The sequence below is a fragment of the Haliotis cracherodii genome, unplaced genomic scaffold (genome assembly GCF_022045235.1).
Source record: "Haliotis cracherodii isolate W230 unplaced genomic scaffold, xgHalCrac1.p SCAF_20, whole genome shotgun sequence".
NCBI lineage: Eukaryota > Metazoa > Mollusca > Gastropoda > Lepetellida > Haliotidae > Haliotis > Haliotis cracherodii.
The window spans coordinates 6,952,813-6,978,330 of record NW_027266276.1 but is presented as its reverse complement, the minus strand read 5'-3'; the positions used below and the strand labels follow the sequence as shown (position 1 = coordinate 6,978,330).

The window sequence follows — 25,518 nt, the reverse complement described above, 5'->3', positions numbered from 1 at the left end:
GTACTAGTCCTGACTAATAGTTTTATAGTGCTAGGTGACCGCCTCTGTGGTCTAGTGGTAGAACATCGGCCTGGAAAGCAGAAGGTCCGTGGTTCGATCCCCGGCCGCGTCATACCATAAGTTGTAAAAGATAATACTTGTTGTTACCCTGTCTGGCGCTCGGCATTAAGGGGCTAAAACAAGGACTGGTCGGCTCGGAGTCAGTATACTGTGTCTGAGTGGGGTATTCATGTTAAACTGCGGCATGGTACTAGGTACCATGAGATACCATGACACAGTTTAAAATGAATACCCCACTCAGACACAGTATAAGGTGTCTATGCTTGTCGTAGGAGACTAACGGGATCGGGTGGTCAGACTCGCTTACTTGGTTGATGCATGTCATCGATCCCAATTCCATGGATCAATTCTCATGCTGTCAATCACTGGATTATCTGGTCAAGACTTTATTATTTACAGTCTTCATATAATTGGAATATTGCTGAGTGTGGCGTTAAACAACAAACAAACAAACAAACAAACAAACAAACAGATAGAGTATAATGTCTGTGAGCCGAGCAGTCCTTGTTTTTTTTCCCTCTATGCCAAGCGCTATTACTTGCCTGAAGCTGACACAGAACAAACAGCTATTTTATTTAAATATGCTTTCAGTTGAAGATGTTTTGTGGGCAGATGCAACACATTACTGCAGTGATGCCTGCTGTCATTGTGCCCATGTTTCCTCAGGAAGGAGGGGAGACATTAAACTTCCTGATAGCAGAGGGAGTCAGTCATGATAGGAATGCTTCAGCACATGTGGGAGATAATTGATTTTGTTGAGTATTGATTTTCTCGTGCCAGAAAATGCCACCAGTTGTGTTGAGGTGCTGGTTTGCTTTGCAGAGTTGTGTCCCTTAGGCCTGCCACAAGCTGATGATCATGGGTTCAAATCCCAAATTTGCCCTGATGATTCTGTGAACACCAATTGATGCTTGTACTTCACCAAATAGATAAACTTAATGGATCTTTCCTCATGAAGATCCGGGTTGGGACAGACAAATTGATGATATTCAAGGGCGAGGGGATTTTATTGAAGAAAATATATTGTCCCCGAAAATTCCCAAATATCTCCAGAAAAATCCCCAGAATATCCCAGCCCAGCCCCCTGGCTATCAAATGGTCAGTCCCTTAGAATTGGTCCAGCAACCCATGCATGTGGGAGAGGTGATTAACAGGATTTATAGGTCAGGCTCGCTGACTTGGTTGATGCATGTCATCATATCCAAATTGTGAAAAAACGATGCTCATGATGTCAATCACTGGATTGTCTAGTCCAGACACGATTATTTACAGACTACTATCTTTTAGAGAGTCGGTCGGGTAGCCTATTGGTTAAAGTGTTCGCACGGGTTCGATTCCTGACATGGGTACAATGTGTGAAGCCAATTTCTGGTGTTCCCCGCCATGATATAGCTGGAATATTGCTAAAAGCGGCATAAAACCATATTCACTCACTCACTTATTTTTGATATTGCTGAGTGTGGCTTGAAACAAATAAACAGACTTTCTATACAGCAGTGTTATGGCTCACTTACTCCCAGTGTTATCTCTGTAACACATAGAGGGGAAACTTCCCCTGGATCACAGGCAGGGACCAGCTTCCTCACCAGGGATCTCTGACTCACAATACTCAAAACCTCGTCTCTGTCCAACTTCCTTCCTAGAACAAGATTAACACAGGCCACCTTTCCACTGGCTGGGGTTCCCCTGTGATAAAGAGCACACATGTTTCGGCTGCAGGAAGAAGCTTCACTGGTGATGACAGCATGATCTGCGAGACACACCTGTGACGGAGCCTCCACAGGCACTGTAGCTTTCTTTGTTACCATGGAACTAGGCTTAGGTTAGGTTTGTTGTTTAACGCTGCCCTCAGGAATATTCCAGCTATATGACAGCGGTCTGTTAATAATCGAGTCTGGACCAGACAATCCAGTGATCGATATCATGAGTATCGATCCATGCAATTGGGATCGATGACATGCACCAACCAAGTCAGCGAGCCTGACCACCCGATCCCGTTAGTCGCCTGTTACGACAAGCATAGTCGCCTTTTACGGCAAGCATGGGTTGCGGAAGATCTATTCTACCCCGCATCTTCACGGATTCATGGAACTAGGCAGAAACTTAACCCTGTCTGTCAATATTTCTGCCATGGAACTAGGGAGAAATATTGACAGACAGGGTTAAGTTTGAACATTGTTTCTGGATTTTGATCTAAAAGATAGGGAATAGTGATATACTGTGGTAGAATGTTAGATGAGTATTCCATTCCTGTCTCACCGTTTCATTCAGTGGAGATCTTCTGAAAAAAAGTCTAAAACTTAAGTTTACAAACAATGGTAAATTTTTAACATTTTGTGTCAAGTAGTCTTTGTGATGATTTCTTCATTTTTTATCCCTTTTGAATGTAAAAGAACCTGTCAGGCTCTGTGAATGATCGCTTGTCATTGTGGCCCAATAATTGCTACTGCTTTAAGTCACTGGTTTTCCTCAGGCAGACATAGATTTCCGAGGCTCCCTTGATATTACTTGAATACTCCTTGTTCATGCTAATAACCTGGTCACCGTTTCACAACGAGATCGTAGCACTCAGACGATCGTAACTCCGATACTTAACATAGACTTACGACTGTCATAGCCCTACAATCACTCTGTGGAACAGGGCACAGAGACCCAGTAGAGCCGATATCTTTGATGTTGATATGGGATGGCATCATAGGTCATCTTGCTCTCTCCTCTTATCAGAGAAAGAATACAAGGTCAGTCTGCTCCTTTTTCGTTACAGGTAAAAAAAATAAACTGAAAAGGCTGCGTCACTGTTTGTTCTGGGGTGTATTGATTGTTCCACAGAGTGGTCTGAGTATCATCCGCCAAGACTTCTTCAGACCACGCTGATTAATGGCACTATTGTGGATATTTTCAGGCCAGTCTTTTGTTGCATTTCTTTGTTTCTGCAACCACCAGGTGTTTTTGCTGATGAGCAGATTGCTGAGTGAGGCAACAAAGATTGACCTGTTGGGGATTCCGGTTTGAATAGGTCTTCAGCAACCTATGCTGGTCATAAAAGGCGGGGGGCACAGGTGGCCCAGTCGTCTAAGGCACCGCAATTCGCTGTGCAGAGTTGCATCCCTTGGGCATGCTAGAAACCTATGATTGTGGGTTCGAATCCCGGTTGGCCCCGATTATGTTTCTAGGTTTGTCAGCACCATACCCGTGCTTGTGTTTTTCACCGAAGTGGTAAACGTCTGAGACCTGCATCACTTCGGGCTTTCCTCCCACATTAAGCTGACACGCCGCGATATAACTGGAATATTGTTAAAAGCGTCGTTAAACCAGACTCACTCACTCACTCACTCACTCACTCACTCACTCATAAAAGGCGACCAACTTGATCAGTTGTCAGGCTTGTTGACTTGCTTGTTGACGTGCTTGTTGACGTGCTTGTTGACATGTCCTAGTACCCCGGCAGCATTGATTGTTGCCACACTATCAATCACTGGATTGTTTGGTTCAGACTCAGTTATTTTCAGGCTGCTGTCATATAGCTGAAATATTGTTGAGTTTGGCGTTAAGCTACAAACAGGAATGAATTGTTTGATAGGCATTACTTAGAAGTTGACAGATGACAACGTAGGGATAATTTATGGATAACAACTTTTTTATTTACTCTAAAGAATGATTGTGTAGACAGTGAATATAAAATATTTTTCATGGATTAAAGTTTCAAATTCAAGTCATTCATCTGTCACATATCTAGAAATTGTTCAAAATTCAAGATGATCTTAAAAGGAATATTATACTCATGTTAGAGATTATAAAATATGGGGATTAAAATACTCAAAACCCTGCTTTGTTATAATCACAATATTGAGCTAAGTGTACATGCAAATGCATTGATTTTTTTATTTTAGATTGATTTAATTGAAGTGTAGTCGTTGGACCTCAGGGAGTTTTTCGATCAATCTTGTGTTTATTTGACACACAATATGACAAAGACGCTTAAGTTGGTTATTTATCACATAGTTCTAGGCTAGTCAAGCATTTCTACTGAGTGGTAAAATAGCTAGAAGACTTAAGGCTTATATCGATCATTATGTGTCATTAGCTGTTGCCTAATATTGAGGATCGATTATGATTCCTAACCCTAGTCATATATTGAAGCTGCTTCTGTCAAAGGCTTTCCGTTCAGCTAATAGGAATTGGTTGACTAAATAGATTGCGTAGTCGGTGACTTGGTTAAAGGCATGTAATATATCCCAGTGGCATGGACCGCTGTTCATAATGTCGATCTCTGGATTGTCTGGTCTAAACTTGACTATTCACAGGCGTCTATCATATTAATGGAGTGTTCCTGAGTATGGTGTTAAGCAATAAAGACCTTTCCAGCTTCCATTGTTTCGTGGAAAGAGTGGCTGCCTGAACAGTACAAGGTTTGTGGTTCGATCCCCAGCCATGTCATTCCAAAAGATGTAGAAGATGGTGCTTGTTACCCAGCCTGGCACTTGCCATTAAGGGGGTATAACAAGGACTAGTAGACTCACTCAGTATGCTTTGTGTGGGGTATTCATGTTAAACTGCAGCATGGTATCCCAGGTTAGTGGGACAGCTCTGTAAAACAGTCATCTGTCTGAACTAGTAGAAGCAGCCTCACACACAGACGTGCTAGCATGTTGCTATGTGATATTATAAGTGCAATAGCCGTAAACGTAATGTTAAACCCCAGTTCTACTTCTCCCCAAGTCACACTTGTTGGCCAGTACATAGCTGAGAACTATTGTGTGCTAGCTACTATGCACTGTAGGGGGCACGGGTGGCCCAGTTGTCTAAGGCGCCGTGATTCGCTGTGCGGAGTTGCGTCCCTTGGGCACGCCAGAAACCTATGATTGTGGGTTCGAATCCCGGTTCACCCCGATTATGTTTCTAGGTTTGTCAGCACCGTACCTGTGCTCGTGGGTTTCACTGAAGTGGTAAACGTCTGAGACCTGCATCACTTCGGGCTTTCCTCCCACATTACATAGGGACATGCTGTGATATACCTGGAATAATGTTAAAAGCGGCGTTAAACCCAACTCGCCCCAAGTCACACTTGTTGGTCAGTACACAGCTGGGAACTATAGTGTGCTAGCTACTACGCACTGTAATACTCCACTGTGTACGCATGAGTAAGGAGGATTGATGAAAGACCATGCCCCACTTCTTGGCTCTGCCATTCATTTCTTGCGGCTGTTCTGTTCCTGTACAAGCTGTCAATTGCTTGTCGGTATTCTGCCCCGATTCGCCTCAGCCCCAGACTCCAAAGATTGCTGTTAAGATTTGGCTGAGGATATATTTTCATTAAATTGCTCTACAGTGTCGAGTTGTGATGACAAATTGGAAACTGTTGGAGCTGTTTGTGTAGGGAACTTGTTGTTAGAAGAATATCAGGTGCGAGCTATTATTGTGAACATTAATGTCGGCTTTAATCCCACCAACTTACCTATGTAGCAAGCGTGTATGGATTAGTTTTGCTGAAAACCTAAGCCATTTTGTCAGCCCAGTTCACTCAGCCTGCCCAAGTGTTTTCATTAACAAATTGTCCAGAAAAGATGGAATAGTTTTATATTGCTCTGTGGAAATTGAATGAAGTGAAATGGAAAATTATTTTGAGGGTGAATCTTTACAAATATCCCAGATGAGATAACCTACATAAGCCCATTGTCCCTATGTGTCATTGTATGGCGATGTGTCTGAACTTGTGAGTGGTTGATTGTGTGTCATCGTATGGCGATGTGTCTGAACTTGTGAGTTGTTGATTGTGTGTCATCGTATGGCGATGTGTCTGAACTTGTGAGTGGTTGATTGTGTGTCATTGTATGGCAATGTGTCTGAACTTGTGAGTGGTTGATTGTATGTCATCGTATGACAATGTGTCAGAACTTGTGAGTGGTTGATTGTATGTCATCATATGGCGATGTGTCTGAACTTGTGAATGGTTGATTGTATGTCATCATATGGCGATGTGTCTGAACTTGTGAATGGTTGATTGTGTGTCATTGTATGGCAATGTGTCTGAACTTGTGAGTGGTTGATTGTATGTCATCATATGGCGATGTGTCTGAACTTGTGAATGGTTGATTGTGTGTCATCGTATGGTGATGTGTCTGAACTTGTGAGTGGTTGATTGTGTGTCATCGTATGGCGATGTCTGAACTTGTGAGTGGTTGATTGTGTGTCACCGTATGGCGATTTGTCTGAACTTGTGAGTGGTTGATTGTGTGTCATTGTATGGCAATGTGTCTGAACTTGTGAGTGGTTGATTGTGTGTCATCGTATGGCGATGTGTCTGAACTTGTGAGTGGTTGATTGTGTGTCATCGTATGGCGATGTGTCTGAACTTGTGAGTGGTTGATTGTGTGTCATCGTATGGCGATGTGTCTGAACTTGTGAGTGGTTGATTGTGTGTCACTTATGGCGATACATAAGAACTTGTGAGTGGTTGATTTTGTGTCATTGTATGGCGATGTGTCTGAACTTGTGAGTGGTTGATTGTGTGTCATTGTATGGCAATGTGTCTGAACTTGTGAATGGTTGATTGTATGTCATCGTATGGCGATGTGTCTGAACTTGTGAGTGGTTGATTGTGTGTCATCGTATGGCGATGTGTCTGAACTTGTGAGTGGTTGATTGTGTGTCACTTATGGCGATACATCAGAACTTGTGAGTGGTTGATTGTGTGTCATTGTATGGCGATGTGTCTGAACTTGTGAGTGGTTGATTGTGTGTCATTGTATGGCAATGTGTCTGAACTTGTGAGTGGTTGATTGTGTGTCATCGAATGGCGATGTGTCTGAACTTGTGAGTGGTTGATTGTGTGTCATCGTATGGCGATGTGTCTGAACTTGTGAGTGGTTGATTGTGTGTCATCGTATGGCGATGTGTCTGAACTTGTGAGTGGTTGATTGTGTGTCACTTATGGCGATACATCAGAACTTGTGAGTGGTTGATTTTGTGTCATTGTATGGCGATGTGTCTGAACTTGTGAGTGGTTGATTGTGTGTCATCGTATGGCGAAACCATGGGATGTTCACCATTTCAGACACTGGTTTGCCTGGTCCAGGGGCAGTGCTGGTCACCCAGATATTGCTGGAATATACAACTACATTGTTAAACAACATTAGTTAATTAATTATGGAGTTTAACTGTTTCAGTATATGAAAATGCTGACTTGATATTGGGTCAACGTTGTGTAGTAGGTCGACATATGACGTGTGTTATACACTCTCATCCTTACAACATGCTGTGAGTCTGAGCGTTTGGTATGCACGGGAATAAAAACACATGCATCTTTGACTTTTCAAAAGTGTTTTTCCACACTTTTCAGCTTCATAGAAAGAATCAGCATATTTCCGTATGTAGTTTTCTGTTGAAGGTATTAAAAAAATATTTGAGTTATTCATGAAGTAAAAAGCTGTGACCTCTTATTTTTTGTAATTTTGTATCAATTGTCAGTATAATGTGTCTGAGTGGGGTACCCATGCTAAACTGTGGCATTATGTCTCAGTGGGTTAGCATTAATGAGATGGACGAAGGACAAAAGTCCGGGTTACTTCATGTCCTGGAGTGTGCATCCTTGCGTATTTATTTTTTGAATGAGTAAACATTAAGCTGTTCTTGTACCTTGTTTTTTTTTTCCATTCATGAACTACTGGTACAATTCCTGCATTGATGTTTCAAATCGCTTGTGATTTCACAATTTTGAATGATACAATATATTGTGATACGTTTTGCAATACTGCCTTATGCATTGTAAAATATATATTGTGTATACTTTATTGTGATATACTTTAAACATCAAATACCAATCTCTAGTATCTATATCTCTGGTGACACTGACTCCATGATGTGTGTATATATAGAGTAATTAGCTAGTGGTGTCATGTTTCTTGTGAGTAGTGTCATGTTTTTCGCTAGTACCTGTCACACTGTTGACTAAGGAAGCATTCTCCACATGCTTCTCATCCCTCCTGACTCACTCAATCACTGGGCTGATAACGCAGTGCTCCGATTCACCACATCCAAGCCTCCATGTAGATTACATTCAATATAATCGTGTGAGTAGCCTCCCCCTACAGGTTTGGCTTCTGTTAGGTAAATGTCCATTTGTGTAGCTCACCCGAATGAAAGTGTAATGTGGGTAACCCCTTCGGAATCAGGGTTAGAACAGGTCCCCGGCAACCTATGCTTGACATATGTCATGGATCGGGTGGTTAGGTGTGGTGGCTTGGTTGATTGCGACTTGGTCGTAGCTGACGATCCGAGTTAGAATAGGTCTTCAGCAACCAATGCTTGTCGTAAGAGGCTGGATCGGGTGGTCAGGCTCATTCGTCGCCACTCACCCCTTTCCGTAATCTGCAAGAAGACTCGTCCCCCTATCGATGTATGTTATGTGAGTAAACATGACAAACCAATCAGAATGCGCGTATGACTGCAAGTTGTTCGTCAAAGAATCCCTCAGAAATAATTGTGATTTTACATATGTCTTGCATCTAAAAATATACTCTAGACACTGTTAAATGTGTTCAATTATACTGTATAATTCCGGATTTCCATATGTGCTTTAAATTGCATCTGAATAAATATACTATAAAGGGGAAATATATGTGAACCATTACGCAACGAGTTGACAATTGTTTTAGGTATGCCCATTTGCGCTAAGACGGAACCCGGTCGCTAAAATTGCCACGAGAGGGGCACAAGTCGCTATTCGGCTTGTCCTGGAATAACACGAGTTGGTAACGAATGGGTCAGACTCGCTGACTTGGTTGATGCATATCATAGTTTCCCAGTTGCGTGGACTGATGCTCATGATATCAATCACTGGATTGTTTGGTCCAGACCCGATTATTTACAGACTACCTTCATATGGCGGGAATATTGTTGAGTGTGGCGTTAAACAACAAACAAACAATCTGGGCTGAGGAATGGGACGTTGCTCCTAACCTCGACCGCTGGTGTGTCTGGCCATGACATGATTACTTGCAGGCTGGGTTGGTTCAGCTTCGGTGTTGCTAGCGGCAACATTAAACAACAAACACTGCAGTCAGAGAAGACAATGTCTTCTTTATTTGTGAGTTTTGGCAGGACACAGTTATGCTTTAAATAACCTCTACAAATGTATATATGTACTTTAAATCTGGTTGTATGCAGATTGTCCAATGCATTCAAAATGACTGTGGGCCCCAAATGTTATATTTATCTTTAGACTGAAGTACAAAAAAGTAGAGGCTTACTTTTAATATTAACATGCATGCATAGGGATGGTATGAATCCTGGTCCCTGATAGAACAAGCTGATGAAGTCCTGGCACCGACAGTTACCTAATGTTCCTGGGAATGGAAAAATCTGCTGTTTTTGTACTAAAACCCAGCTGATGTTGGATAAGGCGCAGTACCATGGGAAGACATGCTGTTAGTACACTCAAGCCTGGACTGAGGTGAACAGGGACTCTGCATCTCTAGCCTTGCTCCAAGGCTGTACTTACTGAAAGAAATGTCCAAGGATTTGTAGTAGTTCTGTTCTCCTAATCGGCAAGTCTAATTCAAGCCTGGAATAGGGTGAACAGGGACTCTGCATCTCTAGCCTTGCTCCAAGGCTAAACTGAGAGAAAAGTCCAAGGATTTGTTGTAGTTCTATTCTCCTAATCGGCAAGTCTAGATGTTGACAGAACAACTCCAGTCTCTTATAGGGACAACTTGTTCTTATTATTTACATAATCTAGAAATTATTATTTAAACTTATAATTATTTCCTCAGAGACATGTGCAAGACTAACACATCTCTAGCCTTGCTCCAAGGCTGTACTGAACGAAAAATCCATGGATGTGTAGTTATTCAATCCTCCTAATCGGGAAGTCTTGGACTCCAGTCTCTTATAGGGACAACTTGTTCTTATTATTTACATAATCTAGAAATTATTTAAACTAATACTTATTGCCTTAGAGACTTGGGCAAGTCTAAGGCATCTCATGTGCTTGGTGTTGGTTATCTACCTTGTAGATACTCGCCCCAAACCTGCTGATTTCAAAGGGCAAGGTTGGGGAGTGGAGGTCTGCTAGGAGGGAGTAATTACATTAACAGCCACTAGCCCGCAGACATGGTCTTGTCAAATGTCTTCGGTCTAGTGAGCTTAGTGAAATAAAATTCCTTACATCAACACTATATCTACTGAAAAGGATGTCAGGTGACAAGTACAGGCCACTTGACTCCAAGAATTTGGCCTACTTTTCGTACACTCTCCTGTCATTCCATTTGACATGGTTTGGCTGCTGGTAGGTAGGGCCCACTTAAACAGTAGTGTAACAGTCTGTGCCTAAAGCTTTTGACTCTCCCAGCCCGATCCTGTCACTCTACATCATTTTCAGTATACAGTCAAGTCATGTTAATCTGACACTCGTTAATCTGACAATCGGCTTTATCCTACACTAATGATGGGAACTGATTAAATGAGTGCTATTTAGACCCGTTTATCTGACACTCTCGCACTCCGACTCCGACTCCGATGCATCTAATTTGGAATGAATTTCCAAAATCACTCATTAATGAGTCTCGTTAATCTGAGACACAGTATACCGACTCAAAGCTGACCAATCCCTGTGTTATCCCCTTAGTGCCGAGTGAGGCCCGTGAAGATCTGGGTTAGAATAGGTCTTCAGAAACCATGCGTGCTGTAAAAGGCAACTTTGCTTGTCGTAAGAAGCGACTATCGGGATCGGGTGGTCAGACTTGCTGATGTGGTTGAAGCATGTCATCGTATCCCAATTGCGTGGATCGATGTTCATGATGTCAATCACTGGACTGACTGGTCCAGACTCGGTTATTTACAGACCATCGTCATATAGATGGAATATTGCTGAGTGCGGCATCATACAACAAACAAATAATGCAGAGTGCCGGGCTGGGTAACAACAAGTACCATCTTTTAACATCTGTTGGTATGAAATGGGCGGGGATTGAACCACTGACCTCCCGCTCTCCTTGCAGACGCCCTATCCCCTAGACTACAGAGGTGGTTATACAGTTGTCATTAAACAAGGCCCCTCCTTCATGTTTAACACTGTTATCTGTGTGCTAACAGACATCCCAGGTTAATTGCGGTCCCTGTGAGCGCTATCTGTTGTGTATGGCTGAGGGTTAGCCAAGGGATCTCTCTCAAGCCCTAAAGTGGAGGAAAAAATCTGGAAATCGTGTATGTGTCTGTAGTTTGCAGTCTCTTGAGCCAGAACACTTTCAGGTCTCAGTGACTAGGTTCATTTCTAGATAATTTATTTTTTTTATTTACAGGTATAGAAAGCTACATAGAGATTATTAGCCAAGTTTTTCTGTGTTTTAAATATACATTAGAAATAAAGACTGTATTTTGCAATCCTTTATCGTATCATGTAATTCTTTGATTAATGGATGTTGAAGATGTAATTTTATTCAATGAAAGAGCTTCAGAAACTGGGTATGAATACAATGGCGTACAGTGCAAAATGTCTTGCAACCATGTTTGTCTGTAGAAACACAGCATCACATTGGCAAACCCCTGTCTAACAATATTTGAAATTCTGTCAATAGTTTACTGGTAAAGAATGCATTGCACGGCTGTTTGGAGCTTGAAAGTAGTTCCTGCTAGCTTCCTCATTTGCATATTGATTGGATCGGATTATCACATTGATTACATAAAGCATTATGCGATAAAAATATTTGTTAGTCATTTTCACCAAGCTCATCCAGCTCTGGGAATCCTCGATGTTTAATAGGCCTCCAGCATCTTGTGCTTGGTGTATGATGCGACTGTGTAGATTGGGGTGAGGATCACTGAGTTTGTTGATTGCATGTCATCCTTCCTTAGTGGCAAGGAACGATGCTTATTTTATCAACCACTGGTTTGTTTAGTCCATGTGTGACCTCCATCATACATCTTAAATATTGCATTTAACAACAACAAAAACTTTGATAGTTAAAACTATGTGAGTGTTACAATGGTTCCGTCTTGGAGCATTAATAAGAATTGTTTTTGGAAGTGATGAAAAGTCCCAAACTTTTGAAGCAAGTTTCTTGTGTGAATTTCGGACATTGTAATTTAAGGCATGATCATCAACTGCTAGCTTGATGTACATCAACATTTTGAAGTTGGCAATAAGAGTGGTGTTTGAACTTCTTGAATCAGACTTGCCTCTTCTGCCAAGTTCCTAATCTTCGTCCCCATTGAAGGTGGAAACTGGCATTGTCTCTCATCATTATTGATCAGCTTTTTTGTTTTATCTCCAGTGTAACCTTTAATCCAGATTGCAGATATATTGTGACAGTTCTCTTCCAGACGTTTTATGACCTACTGCGCACGATGAACAAGTTCAAACAAGAAAAGCGATCTGGTAAAAGTAGTTCTGGGCCCACTAAACAGAAGGCCGAGAAAAAGACCGGTGACAAAAAGAAAACTAAGAAACAGAAGAAAAAGAAATGTGTTCTTATGTAACACTGTTCCACTTTTGGACCGACGCCATGTAACTCCTGTTTTGGTTTCCCTTAAACTCACCCTATCCCAAATTCTGCATACCCCTCACAAGTAGTTAAGTCGGTGACTCTTTTCTTAAGAACCATTCTCAATAAGTGTTAAATTGTAACTTGGTATCACAGTCATATTGAATTAAATGGTCAATATAAGATAACGTATTTTATTTTTCATATTCAGAAAATGTTCAATTTTAGCTCCTTGAATATGAAATTGTTTGAGAACTTGATACTGTTTAAGTTCTAAACAGTGATGATATAGAAGCACTTACCATACCAACCACAGAACTGACTTAACCAGTAATAACTTCAACTGGTGTCAGGTTTTCCTTAACAACTTTAATCCTGGTTAACTAAAAACACCCCCACCGATTTACCTTGCACACTAACGAAATGTATGCTATAAGACAGCACTTTGTTTTTCAGCTGGTATTAGGACTTGCCGATTCATGTTTTTTTTTAATTTGATTATCCACATTTGGAAAAGAAATATATTTATGGAATATTTTACATTATTTTTTTGCAGGCTGAATGGCATTTCAGTATGCTGGAGATGTGGTTTCATGCTCCACAGCCATGTTAAAGTTGGCTCTGTCAAATTAATTCTTAAGGAAACTTAGTTCTTTAGTTTTGTCGTATGAGTTGTTTCCTTCTCAAATTGTTCGGAAGGAGGAAGATGTCAGGGTATTATGCATATTTGATGTATAGTACCCAAAAGTTTTAAAAAACAGCCGATTCTTTTTTCATTTTTCTTATGACTAGAATTAATCTGGCACACTATGACAGTTTAAGCGTAATTTGAGTGGTTGTGTTTAATACCACTTGGAACAACTTTCCATTTATATCATGGAGTATCAACTTGATGTGGAGGAAAGCTCAAAGTGATGCAGGTCTTGACGAATAGTAAAATAAAAGAATCGGTTGTTCTTTAACTTCTTATGAGTAGTATGTTTCAACTATCTTTCAGGATAGGTTTTTAGATGTTTTGCAGGGGAAGGCCTGAAAATGGCAACTTAGATATATATCATAACCATTTTGTGGACACAGGTAGCCCAATCATCAAGGTTGCCACAATTTGGTGTGAAGAGTTGTGTCCCTTATGTGTTCCAGGATCCAACATTTGTGGGTTTGAATCTGAAATTGGCCCAGTTTGGGATCCCTATGCTTGTGTGTCTCACTGAAGTGGTAAATGTCTAGGCCCGGAAAGACATTGTTTCAAGTGGCATGAACCACCTCATTCACTCAATACCATTTTGACCAGTGCAAACTTGTGTGTTAAAATATCTTCCTTACAGTTTTGTATAATTTTCAAAAAAAGTTTCTTTTTAATTAGTGATTCTGATTTAATAAAAGAAAATTCTTTCATCTTGCAAAAGAATTCACAATAAAGTAACTTAAAAAGGAAAATTCTATTCTCATTAAGGGTCGGTGGGGTAGTCTAGTGATTTAAGTGTTCTCTCGTCCCGTGTTCAATTCCCCACATGGGTTCGATGTGTGAAGCCCATTTCTGGTGTCCACCGCCGTGATATTGCTGGAATATTGCTAAAAGGGGTGTAAAACCATACTCACACACTATTCTCAATTATCTTTTTGTGTAGTTTAATAATTTTAGTTACAATATTCAGGTAGAAGATTAACAGTTTCAAATGTTTTGAAAGAGTATGTAGTCACCGATACAAAGCGAAACAGTTCTCTAAGTTCAAGATGTGTTTCTTGTGGTAATAAATAACTTAAGTGTGCTTCTAAAGCCTGAAGCCTTTAATCTTTGTCCTGCTTCCAGAATTATAAGTTCAAGTTCGATCTAGATCAGGGCAGCCATATTGATTGCCAGGTTGGAAATAGCCTATTTGTGGTCGATAGCAATTACCCTGAGCTAACATTTCACATCTTGCAGTGAAGGAAGCCGTTTCCGGGCCGATCCAAGTCCCGATCCAAGTCCCGATCCTCGTATGTCTTGGTTTATTGTGTTCACTGGTTCTCTTGAAGCCGACTTAACACTTTCCTTGAAAATATGACCATATTGACCGTCACCTTTGTGCTTGTTGATTCTGGACCTCATTTGGGAAGCACAACCGTCCAAATTCAATTGACTTTTATCTTGGGAAACCATTGCGTGTTGACTGCGTGGTATTTGTCTCCTAAGAAATGTTACCCTGTAATTGTAGGCATTGGAGGCAATCAAAGTGGTCCATTGATGTTTTTTATTTTTTAGTTAATTTGTCTTCTCTGAATATATATACTACTCAAAATATGTTAAGGACCAGTTTTTTCATATTACTATAGTTAGTCTGACAGGAACACTTATTTTTCATTTTACTATAGTTTGAAAAGTATATTTGAGTAAATACTTTTTTAAAAGTTATATGTTATCAATTATACTTTTATGCAAAACTGTTAACACAGTGGTTTCTTGTATGCCTCTATGGTTAAATGTGAATTTGGTATGGTATTTTATAAAAGTGCCAAGCACAATACATGCTCTACAAACTAACATGCCTGTTGACAAGAGAATATGCAAAATATGTAGCTTAACAAGATATGAAAAACACTTCCTTTTGTAGTCATAAAGACCGTTACTTCTTCAAACACTGGGTTTATTAAACTGCCAAAATGATAAGAAAACTTTTGCAAGTATCTTAAATCCCTGTTCTGAAAAAGCAAAATATGTTACGCAAATTATCTCTGACATGGTTATTGATAGAAAATCTTATAGACAACATCTAGATATGTTGTTAAAGCTTTACTGCAACTATTGTGGACCCGTGAAGGTCCGGGATGGAATAGGTCTTCGGCAACCCATGCTTGTCGTAAAAGGCGACTAACGGGATCGGGTGGTCAGGCTTGCTGGCTTGGTTGATGCTTATCTTCGATCCCAATTGCATGGATCGATGCTCATGATGTTAATCACTGGATTGTCTGGTCAAGAGTCGATTATTTACAGACCGCAGTCATATAGCTGGAATATTGCTGAGTGCTGCGTTAAACAACAAACAACAACTATTGTGACTTATTGTGTATGCTATAAATTTATTCCCATATGTAGATATTAGATTGAAGTTGGCACCGGATTTTAAGAAGAGAATGTTTTCATAATCTGTAAAACTGTTTGAATCATCAGAACAAAATTTTAAGTTTAGAAAAGGAGCATTGATTCAGAATATTTTCATTGATTTCATAAAAAGAGTTAGTGAGTTGGGTTTTACACCGTTTTTAACCGTATTCCAGTTATATCATGGCGTGTCAGCTTAATGTGGGAGGAAAGCCCGAAGTGATGTAGGTCTCAGACGTTTACCACTTTGATGAAACCCACGAGCACGGTATGGTGCTGAAAAACCTAGGAACATAATCAAGGCAAACTGGGATTCGAACCCACAATTATAGGTTTCTGGCGTGCCAAGGGGACGCAACTCTGAATCGTGGCGCCTTAGACGACTGGGCCACTGGTGCCCCCTTCATAAAAAGAAATATCACCAGTTTGTCATCTGGATACATTTGAAGCTTGCACTGAAACTCCCCTTCCTGAAAAGAGGAGATAACTAAGAATGAGGTTACCTCTCTTTATCAAGTATCCTCTGTGTTGATGTGTCCAGTGGCAGGTTGGACTATCTCAGTATCTCTGCTATCGGCAGTAGTGTGAATTGATGTACTAGCCCCAGAAAGGGGAGATAACCAATAATGTGCTTCCTTCCTTCTTGCCTGGGTCTTGTCGTGTCAGGCTGGACGATCTGTGAGCGTTCCCGCTGCCAGCAGTAGGATGTACTGAAAGCTACCATCAGTGTATTCAATCTCTCCAGCTGTTCCTCCAAGATTCCCTGAGCCTATCAGTACACTACCTGCCAGTGGCACTGGATTTGACCCTTCTTTGTCACACACCTCCCATTGCACTTGATAAATAAGTCACAGGCAGCTGCAATGCGTATATGAACTGTCCTGTGATATTCAAATACTCCATACACTTTCATTATTGTGATATATATGCGCTTACTGCAATATTAATGCTGTATCAAATGAGCAGTAGAAACTAACATTTTTAGTCAACTAGTCCTTATGATCATAACATATAGCAAAACCCTTAAAAATGGCAAATTTCTACTAGTCCTTATGATACCTTAAGTATTGGGCAGTTTGGCAAGGACTAGTGCCAATTTCTAATGCTCCAAATTGTTTTTATTGTCTTTGTGACTGTTGATTTATGAAGTAATTATTTCAAGTCTTTGGAGAAAATTGTCTTTGATGAAACCATTTGTAGTTTTTGTAGTTTTGAGAATAGAGGTTGCAAGATGCCTTTTCGTAATGACCTGATTGTAACGGTCACGACAGTAGGTGGTTTTAAGCCGTCAGAGATTACACTTCCGTTTTGTCTTGGCCAGTGCTTTTAATATACTCAGAAATAGAAAACAAATTGTTGACTCAGAATTGTGTGTGCACTTTGGCTTTTTGGCTCATGGGACCTGCATAAAATATATGTTTGATTCACTTAATTTGTACAGATTTCTTTTAGTGATACAAAAGTAAATATAGTGTGTCATTATCCCTGACTATCTATAATTACAGGATACTAATTCATTGATCTATTGTAATTGTCTGATATCTATTGTTGGGAAAATTTTGTTTGATATGATGTATAATTCAAGATTGAAACAATTGATTAAATCTGCTTGTTAACATGTCAAAAAAGGACATTTTGAAAATTTAAAATTATAATAAAAGCAGGTGCTTTGTAAATTTCCTAGAAAGTGGTTCTCGTTTCTTGAGTCTGAAACAAGTTTGATCAATGATAGGTGATCAGCTTTCAATTGATTTCAATTCTTGTACACATGTTGACCTGTGAAGATCTGGGATAAAAATAGTCTTCAGCAGCTTGGCGCGGGTCACAGTTAATCCGGCGTGCAACCTGCCTTACGGGCATCTCTGCATCACTCATACCTTTAATCATGTGAAGATCCGGGTTAGAATAGGTCTTCAGCAACCCGTGCTTGTCTTAAGAGGCGACTAACGGGATCGGGAGGTCAGGCTCACTGACTTTGTTGATGAATGTCATCGTATCCAAATTGTGTAGATTGATGCTCATGATGTCAATCACTAGATTGTCTGGTCTAGATTCAATTATTTCCCGACCGCTGTCACATAGCTGGAATATTGCTGAGTGAGGTGTAAACAGCAATCAACAAACAACTTAGTGCATATTTCAATCCTTTATCAGAACATATCAAGTAATATTCAGTCTTTGTTGTGCCTGTAGTAGACTTCTGTGATTGTGGGTTTGTGATTATAGTTGTCAGTATGAAGACCATGTTGGGTTCACCATGAGGTTTGGGAATATTAAGGAGGTGTTTTTAAGTCTTCTCAATTGTTAATGATGGCTTTTTATGTTTCAGGTATTCTACGATTTGATGAGGGAGATTCGCTCACGGAAGATGGAAGCAAGTCGACAGAATAATGGCAAACAGAAGAAAAAGAAAGACAGTCGCAAAAAGAAATGTGTAATTTTGTAACCAACACCCCTCGTTATAACTCTCCCCAACTGTGCAAAAGACATCTCCACATCAACGCCCAAACTAGGGGCTCGGAAATCAGCCACACTGTGTCCAGGCAAGTTTTCTGGACCTGGGGTTAGTGAAAGACCTAGGATGGCTGTCAACAGTTGGCGTATGTCCTAGGACTGTCCCTAACCCGGGCATCTGTTCACAGACACAGCGTCACTTTTTCAGGAACAGTTTCTGAACATTTGATTGGAAACAACGATGTGTTTTGATAATTAGAGAAATGCTGAGGGGACATTGGAAACAGCATGTCAGGATTCGTGCTAACTTGTATGTTTTAATAATGTTTTAAACAAAATTTGAATGTAAAGATCCGAATATTTTCAAGTTTGAAATTGTTACATTTGTTTTCGTGTGTTGATAATTACCGAGTAATGAATAGAAGGATTGAAATGTAAAGTGGAAAATCTGAAGGACCTTTTGTATGCTTCATTATATTTGATAGGACCAAAAGTGTACTTTTCAATATCAAATGTACGCGACTTGTTGAATCATTGTGCTGCTTGCATGGGAAGCAATGTATTGCTTATAGTATAAGGGAGGTAACTCTTCATGCAGAGCTACTGCCAGTCACGGCAACAAGGCTTTTGAAATCCTTCAACACAGAAGATTCCTTTTTAAAAATCTTTTTGGAGAACCTGATGCCTTGTGTTAATCTAATTGTACAAATATTCTTGTATTAAAATATATATGAAAGTTTGAGAATTGAACTTAAATGACCCTTTTTTTCTCGTAATGAAGCGGAGTAAATTCAGACACCTGTTTCTGCTTCGTGGTATCTTGTTGCATGTACAGCCTCATTGTGTTGAATAAATTACCATATGTCCACGTCCAGTCACAAGGAACATTCAGAATACTGTGTCCGAGTGGACTTTGAATAGATTGAGTTGACTCCACTGTTGAATTCATATTTTGATATAAACTTGTAAGATGTATCTCTTTTGTTGTCTGTGAGCATCAAGGCAAAAGTGTCAGATCCATGTTACAGGTGATACGGGCTTGTCACATTATCATCAGCATTGGTTCTTATATTTGTCGGTGATTCTATGTGAAACAATTACAACAATGTTCAATTTACCGTATTTGACGTAATAAGCGCCCAGGAAGCTCTCAAAATTAGAAATAGGAGGCTCTTATAAGAATATTATTTCGTCAAAAAATACAGAGTTGAAAGATAAATTTTGTGGTTTATGCTGACAGCCTGAAATGTTTATATACGAGAGATATATTTTTCCAGAATTTAATTGCCCATAATTAAGGGTGCATATAACACACAGGTGCGTATTATACGCGAATGAATTAGTATTGTGTACATTGATCAATCGAAGGGTGCTATTTGGGATTGTTCACAAGCCAATATATTAGCAAATATCGCTGTGGGCGCTTATTAGAGCGGGGCGCTTATTACGTTGAATACGGTAAGTAAAGAGTTCCTTGTCATAACCTGAAATTTAAAAGTTTTAGAGTTAGGGGTCCCGAGGTTCAAATACAGCAGACAACCTCAAGAACCCCCTTAACTTCAAACACTGCGTCAATATGATCTGATTGATAAGATTATATACTGCTCAAAAGAAGTACGAAAACAGACAATGTGTTCATATGACTATCGTTAAGCTGTCATATGGGTGTTCCTTAACTTGTTTTGAGTAGTATACATGTGATTTTCTTCTGAAAGCACTGTTGATTTACGAATGATCTCTGAACTCGCTCGATCTCTGTTACTGTTCGACAGAGCCAAAACACATTTTATTGTCAATAGCAAGTGTTTACTAGAATTCAAAGCGTATTATTTTTGGTTTTGAGCAGAGCTAGTTTTTTTAATCAGCATCATATGAGTATTTATCTGCTTAAAAAGATTACCTAGTTGTTAAAATATATTGTTGTATTTCGCTGATATTAAGGTATCTTTGAGCAATGTCTTTGGACACAGTAAATTAGTCATGCCATTTTCGTTCATTGTTTATTTGTCAAATGAGGTATATTTAATGAGTCATTCAGGGTGAAACTTCAGTTAATAAAGAATATTGAGGGTAGGCTAGTTGTTAAAAGTCTGAAGGGGGGCACGGGTGGCCCAGTCGTCTAAGGCGCCGTGATTCGCTGTGCAGCAAGGGTGGAAACTGGACTTAATAGTCGGTTAACTCCCTTGCCTCAGGAAGATGCAGCTCTGAAGATGACACTGAACTTGAATCTTTGATTTATTCAGAAATTAAACATCAAATTAAACCTCACAATATAATTTTAATGTTTATACATTTCCTTCTTCTATCTTGAGGAAAGAAATAAGCAAGAAAAATTATATAACAAGGAAATAAGTTGGTCTTGCCCAAAGTAATAATATTACATTTTGATGTTTAGTCTATGAAACTCTCTAACACAGGTCTGGCAAATAGGACATCAGATTGATATCGTGATGCGAGGATGGATGACGACATGACCTTAACCTCTAGGTTCCTTGTTCAAAAGATGAAACGTGTCTTATTGGAAGTCAATGGTATTTGGATACCATTAAGATGGGCCGTGGTGACTGTGATTTGGAATATGATCTGCTGGTATTCAGTGGGACATTTGGCATTCTTGTCATAAATGTTATTTATTAGTCGGATGTAAATTTCTCTACAGTCAATAGACTAGCATCTTGTACCAATTGTATTTAGACCAGTGCTCACTTTGTATAAACTTGTATAAACCTTCCCGTTAGCATGCTGTTGATAGGACTTGAACTTGATGATTGTGTTCACAAGCAGACATCCTTGATCATTCAGGATGTTTTATCTCCGTTCTATGATGATAATACCCTGGACCCATCCCAAATGATAGTGCTCAGAAGTGATGTCACATCTAAATCTCTCCTATCTCACACTTCACACAGAATTTATTTTCCTCATCACTGATTTGATTTGATTGCTATTTTTAGCATCGTGCCATTTCAAATCGGTAGTGAGTGAGTGGTCTTACACCGCTTTTAGCAATATTCCATCAATATATCGGCAGGGGACACCAGAAATGGGCTTCACGCATTGTACCCATGTCGGGAATCGAACCCAGGTCTTTGGCGTGACGAGCTAATGCTTTAACCACTAGGCTACCCAACCGCCCCCAAATCGGTAGTGAATGGTCTATGGTACTTACCATAGAATGGAGATGTGGTACACTGGATAATCGTGGGTGACAAGCAAGTGGTTCACTGAGAACTGTATCATGGGGGGGGTTGCTTGGAGTTGTCTCCCCTCGAGCCATAATGTTCGTCAGTACAATGTGGATGTAGACAGGAAAATTAGGATGTACATTCAGCATAGCCGGAGGTAGTTTCTCCAAGGAGAATAAAATGACTTGGTAGGTAGTCTATCAGCAAGTAGAAAACATTCTGAAGTGAAGGATGGTATGTATCTTACAGATCAGTATTGAAGTAGGGTTTGCCCAGATATTTCAAGAAATAAATCTATGACTGGTGTTAAAAAACAAACTCTCATGTTATCATGTTTGACCTAATGTTACCATATTTGACATGTGCCTAGCATATACAAAACTTTCCAATGTGCTTCTCAAAGATCACCAGTCCCCTTTGATCATATGACATTCAGCTTTCGACTAAATTTTGCCGTGCAGAGTTGCGTCCCTTGAGCATGCCAGAAACCTATGATTGTGGGTTCGAATCCTGGTTCGCCCTGATTATGTTTCTAGGTTTGTCAGCACCATACCTGTGCTCGTGGGTTTCACCAAAGTGGTAAACATCCAAGACCTGCATCACTTCGGGCTTTCCTCCCACATTGAGCTGACATGCCGTGATATAACTTGAATAATGTTAAAAGCGGCGTTAACCCAACTCACGCCCTCACTCACTAAAAATATATAAATAATAGAAATTTGTACTTGCTGCCTTCATAGAAGACCATTCCCTAAACATGAGGTTCTGAACCAGGGCATTAAGTGTTGACTCAAATGTCTGGTAAGCAATATTTTAAACCGGACATTTGAGATTCCCAGTCGGACATGACCAGCGCATATGACGGTTTCCGGACCCCGTGTTGAGTATGATGGGTCAGTGAATGAACTGCTGAAGCATTTGTAAACCACTGCATGAGACCCATGGTCCTACACGACCCACGATAACTGAGAGCCTAGTTCAGCCAGGGTGGAAACTGGACTTTTATGGTCAATCTGGAGTTCCTTCAACAGTTAGTATTACGACTGGTCCAATTGTTAAGATAAGTCAGTTGTAAAAGTGTCAGCTTACTCTGCTGACTGGTAAGATTCTCATATAAAGGATTGGATGATAAGTAGGCTTTCTGACTGATATGATACAGGAACTTAACATGGTTGCAAGGTCTTTCACACACAGCAGACATTTAATTTGTGTGGTCTTACAAACAGCAACTAAGGGATTAACTCTAATAAGAGATGATGTAAATTCAATATTTTCTTGATAAAATTATTTCCGAATTATTCATCTAGGGATATAACATTCTGAATGACTGAACATTTTAATCTGCTTTTGTCATTATTTGCTAATCCAGTGAATTCAGTGTGTACAGATGAATTGTATGATGCTCCCCAATTGTATAGTTGAGCTGTGTGTACTCGGCTTCCAGCATGTGTACACTTGCATCACCTGCCTCTTCAGTGTTTCAGCCAACATGTCTGTGATGTTTAGGCACTGGTGAGCAGTTAGTGTGCATGTTTAGGCCATGATAAATTAATTATTAGATTTTCATCCTCACCTGCCTCCGTACCCAACACCCCGCTTCACATCTGTTTATTGTCCCAAGTCCCTACCGATGAAGAAAATCAGTGTCCCGCCTCCCTTTCCGGGTGAAATACACTTTACGTGTAGTCCTACCAAACATTTATGCGAGCCACATACGTTTACAGTTAATTTACACACATGCCTAGGTTACTTTGTTTGTTATACATAACATACAAAATTAAATGTTTCAACGTTTTTAAGAATTGGGATGAAAATTTAATTATGTATTGTGGCTTATTTCCCTTTCTGTACATTTTCTTTTACAAATCACATTTTCTTTGCGCTATGACAATTATAATGAATACTCATACATTTATCTGTATTTATGGTACGTGGTGCTGAGATCAACGTGGGTCTTGGCAAATCTTTTTGATAGTTTAGGTCATTCAAGTGAATTAGTTATTTTTTTATAAAAACAATTTTTTCATGTACGAACAGAACATCTCTCTTGCTCCGTGTATCAATTATGGGATGCTAATATTCCGACTTTTAATATTGCCAGTCAAGTTGACTCATTGAGAGATGCTAGATATTTGAAACATGGTGGACTAACGCACCCTGTTGAGATTCTTAGGCAGAATTAGATCCAGGTACTGTCTTTACATTGTCAACTATAGTGACATGTGGGTGACGCACCCTGTGGAGATTGTGAGGCAGAATTAGATCCAGATACTGTCTTTACATTGTCAACTATAGTGACATGTGGGTGACGCACCCTGTGGAGATTGTGAGGCAGAATTAGATCCAGGTACTGTCTTTACATTGTCAACTATAGTGACATGTGGGTGACGCACCCTGTGGAGATTGTGAGGCAGAATAAGATCCAGATACTGTCTTTACATTGTCAACTATAGTGAGATCAGGGTGACCAGAAACGACCAATTCTCACCAGTGACGTCCCTGGCTGATTTCGCATTTGGTCTGGAGCAACTGGATTGTTGCTCCCATCATTGACCACCTGTTTAGAGAGGGAGGGCGGGGGGCGTGATATGGCTGAGGATGACCCGAAAACGTCATGTACTTTTTTAGTAACTTCATGAATATCTCTTCATTTGAAGTGTGAAATGTGAATTTCATAGGAACATTAAATAAAGCAGTCAGTTCATACATTTTTCACAGCTATTTTGCCCTTAACGCCACATGGAATCTGTTTTGGCGTAGTCAAGACTGGTTATTCACTTGCATTGACATTTTGTATTTAGTTAATACTTCCCCTCTGCTCAGTCTGGAGTGATTGCACCACAGTTCAGAATATGTATGCAAATTGTCTTTTCAAATTGAAATTCAAATCCAGATTGCATGATTTATTTATGTCAAGTGCTACTAGATTGTTCTCACTGAAGGGTTCAGTGAGTGTTGTATTCATAATTAATAGCCATAGCCAGTGTAGTGTATTTTGTGGAAGGATTTCAGTTTGAAGAGACAGCACTACACTTCATGTTGACAAGGAGCCACTGTGTCCTTGAGGGATTAGATGTTACAATTGGTCAATTATGCCATTTGTTTTATACAACTTTTAACATTTGTTTGTCAACTGAAACTGTTTCTATTTAAACATGTATCAATTATTGCCTTTGTCAATGCCCAGTAATTTCATTAAATACTGCATCTTTTTTCACGCTTGTTGTGTTCTTTTTAATAATAATAATCATAATAATAAGAATATAGCTGCAAAGCAGCAATGGCGGGCTCCAAGTTACACTGTGCACAAACGTCCATGTTCGAATCCTTAAAGGGTTTCCTTGTACCAAATCCGTCACATGTAGGCACAACTTGCAGGGTATTGCCGCTACGAAATTGGCGTGTGCTAAGTCTGTTCTAAACCCATTTCTGACATCAAACATGTTCGAATCCTCAAAGAGTTTGTTTGTACCAACTCTGTCAAAAGATAGTCACCGTGTTCAGGACATTGGCGTGTTCCAGGGGTGTCCCAAATTTTAATCAAATATTACCACCAAGTGTTGTTACTTTTTCCATGCACCCAAGAACAGAAAATAAGATGCATATGATACACTAACTTCATGTAAACTTGCAATAGTTTCTGTCAACAAGCTAACAAGATATGATCGTTAAAGTACAATTTCGGTATTTTTTTTTATCAAAATCAAAATCCAATACAACCGCAACTAAAACAGATATCCAAAAACGGCTATTAGAATTTGCTGTGTTGTGTGTGGAGACAATTCTCAAAATATTTGGAAGCATTTCATGCAGTGGACTCGGAGTTGTTTGCGTTTGAACACAGGTACCCAAAAGACACTGTGAAAACCTTGAATCTAATATGGCTGCCAAACCATGTGACCAATGACCAAAGTAAAAGAACAAAAAATGTCAAGCAGCTCAAGCAGCAGATACATGCAAGTTTTCAAAGTAATCGGATAAGCGGTTGCGGAGCAATAGGGCGAAATACATCTTTTAAAAAGTCTTGATTTGTAGTTATCTGCCCTTGGCCTTTGGGCCTACCGCCTTGGGTTTTTAGCGGGCACTAGTACCCAACGGTCTTCATACACAGACATAATTTGAACAAAATCGAGCCAGTGGTTATTTTGCTAGCTCTGGTACAAAAATCGGCGGAATAATAATAATATTAAATCGAACGATAACACTGGGGCTCTTTAGCCTTTCGGCCTGGTGACTCTTAAACAGGCTGTAACTTCTTTGT

General features: G+C 39.9%; 1 protein-coding gene across 2 annotated transcripts in view; it reads left to right on the top strand.

The window, feature by feature from the left end:
• Positions 1-20,548, top strand: part of LOC139470264 (ras-related protein Ral-A-like) — a 75,541-nt gene extending 54,993 nt beyond the window's left edge. Inside the window, exons 5-6 of one of the 2 annotated variants that reach the window (XM_071252611.1) lie at positions 12,379-12,562; positions 17,948-18,022. In XM_071252611.1, the coding sequence (XP_071108712.1) occupies positions 12,379-12,534 (156 nt within the window). In that variant the 3' untranslated portion in view covers positions 12,535-12,562; positions 17,948-18,022. Of the gene's footprint in view, positions 1-12,378; positions 12,563-17,947 lie in introns of both variants that reach the window. The other variant, XM_071252612.1, reaches the window with a different exon arrangement.
• Positions 20,549-25,518: the final 4,970 nt, after the last annotated feature.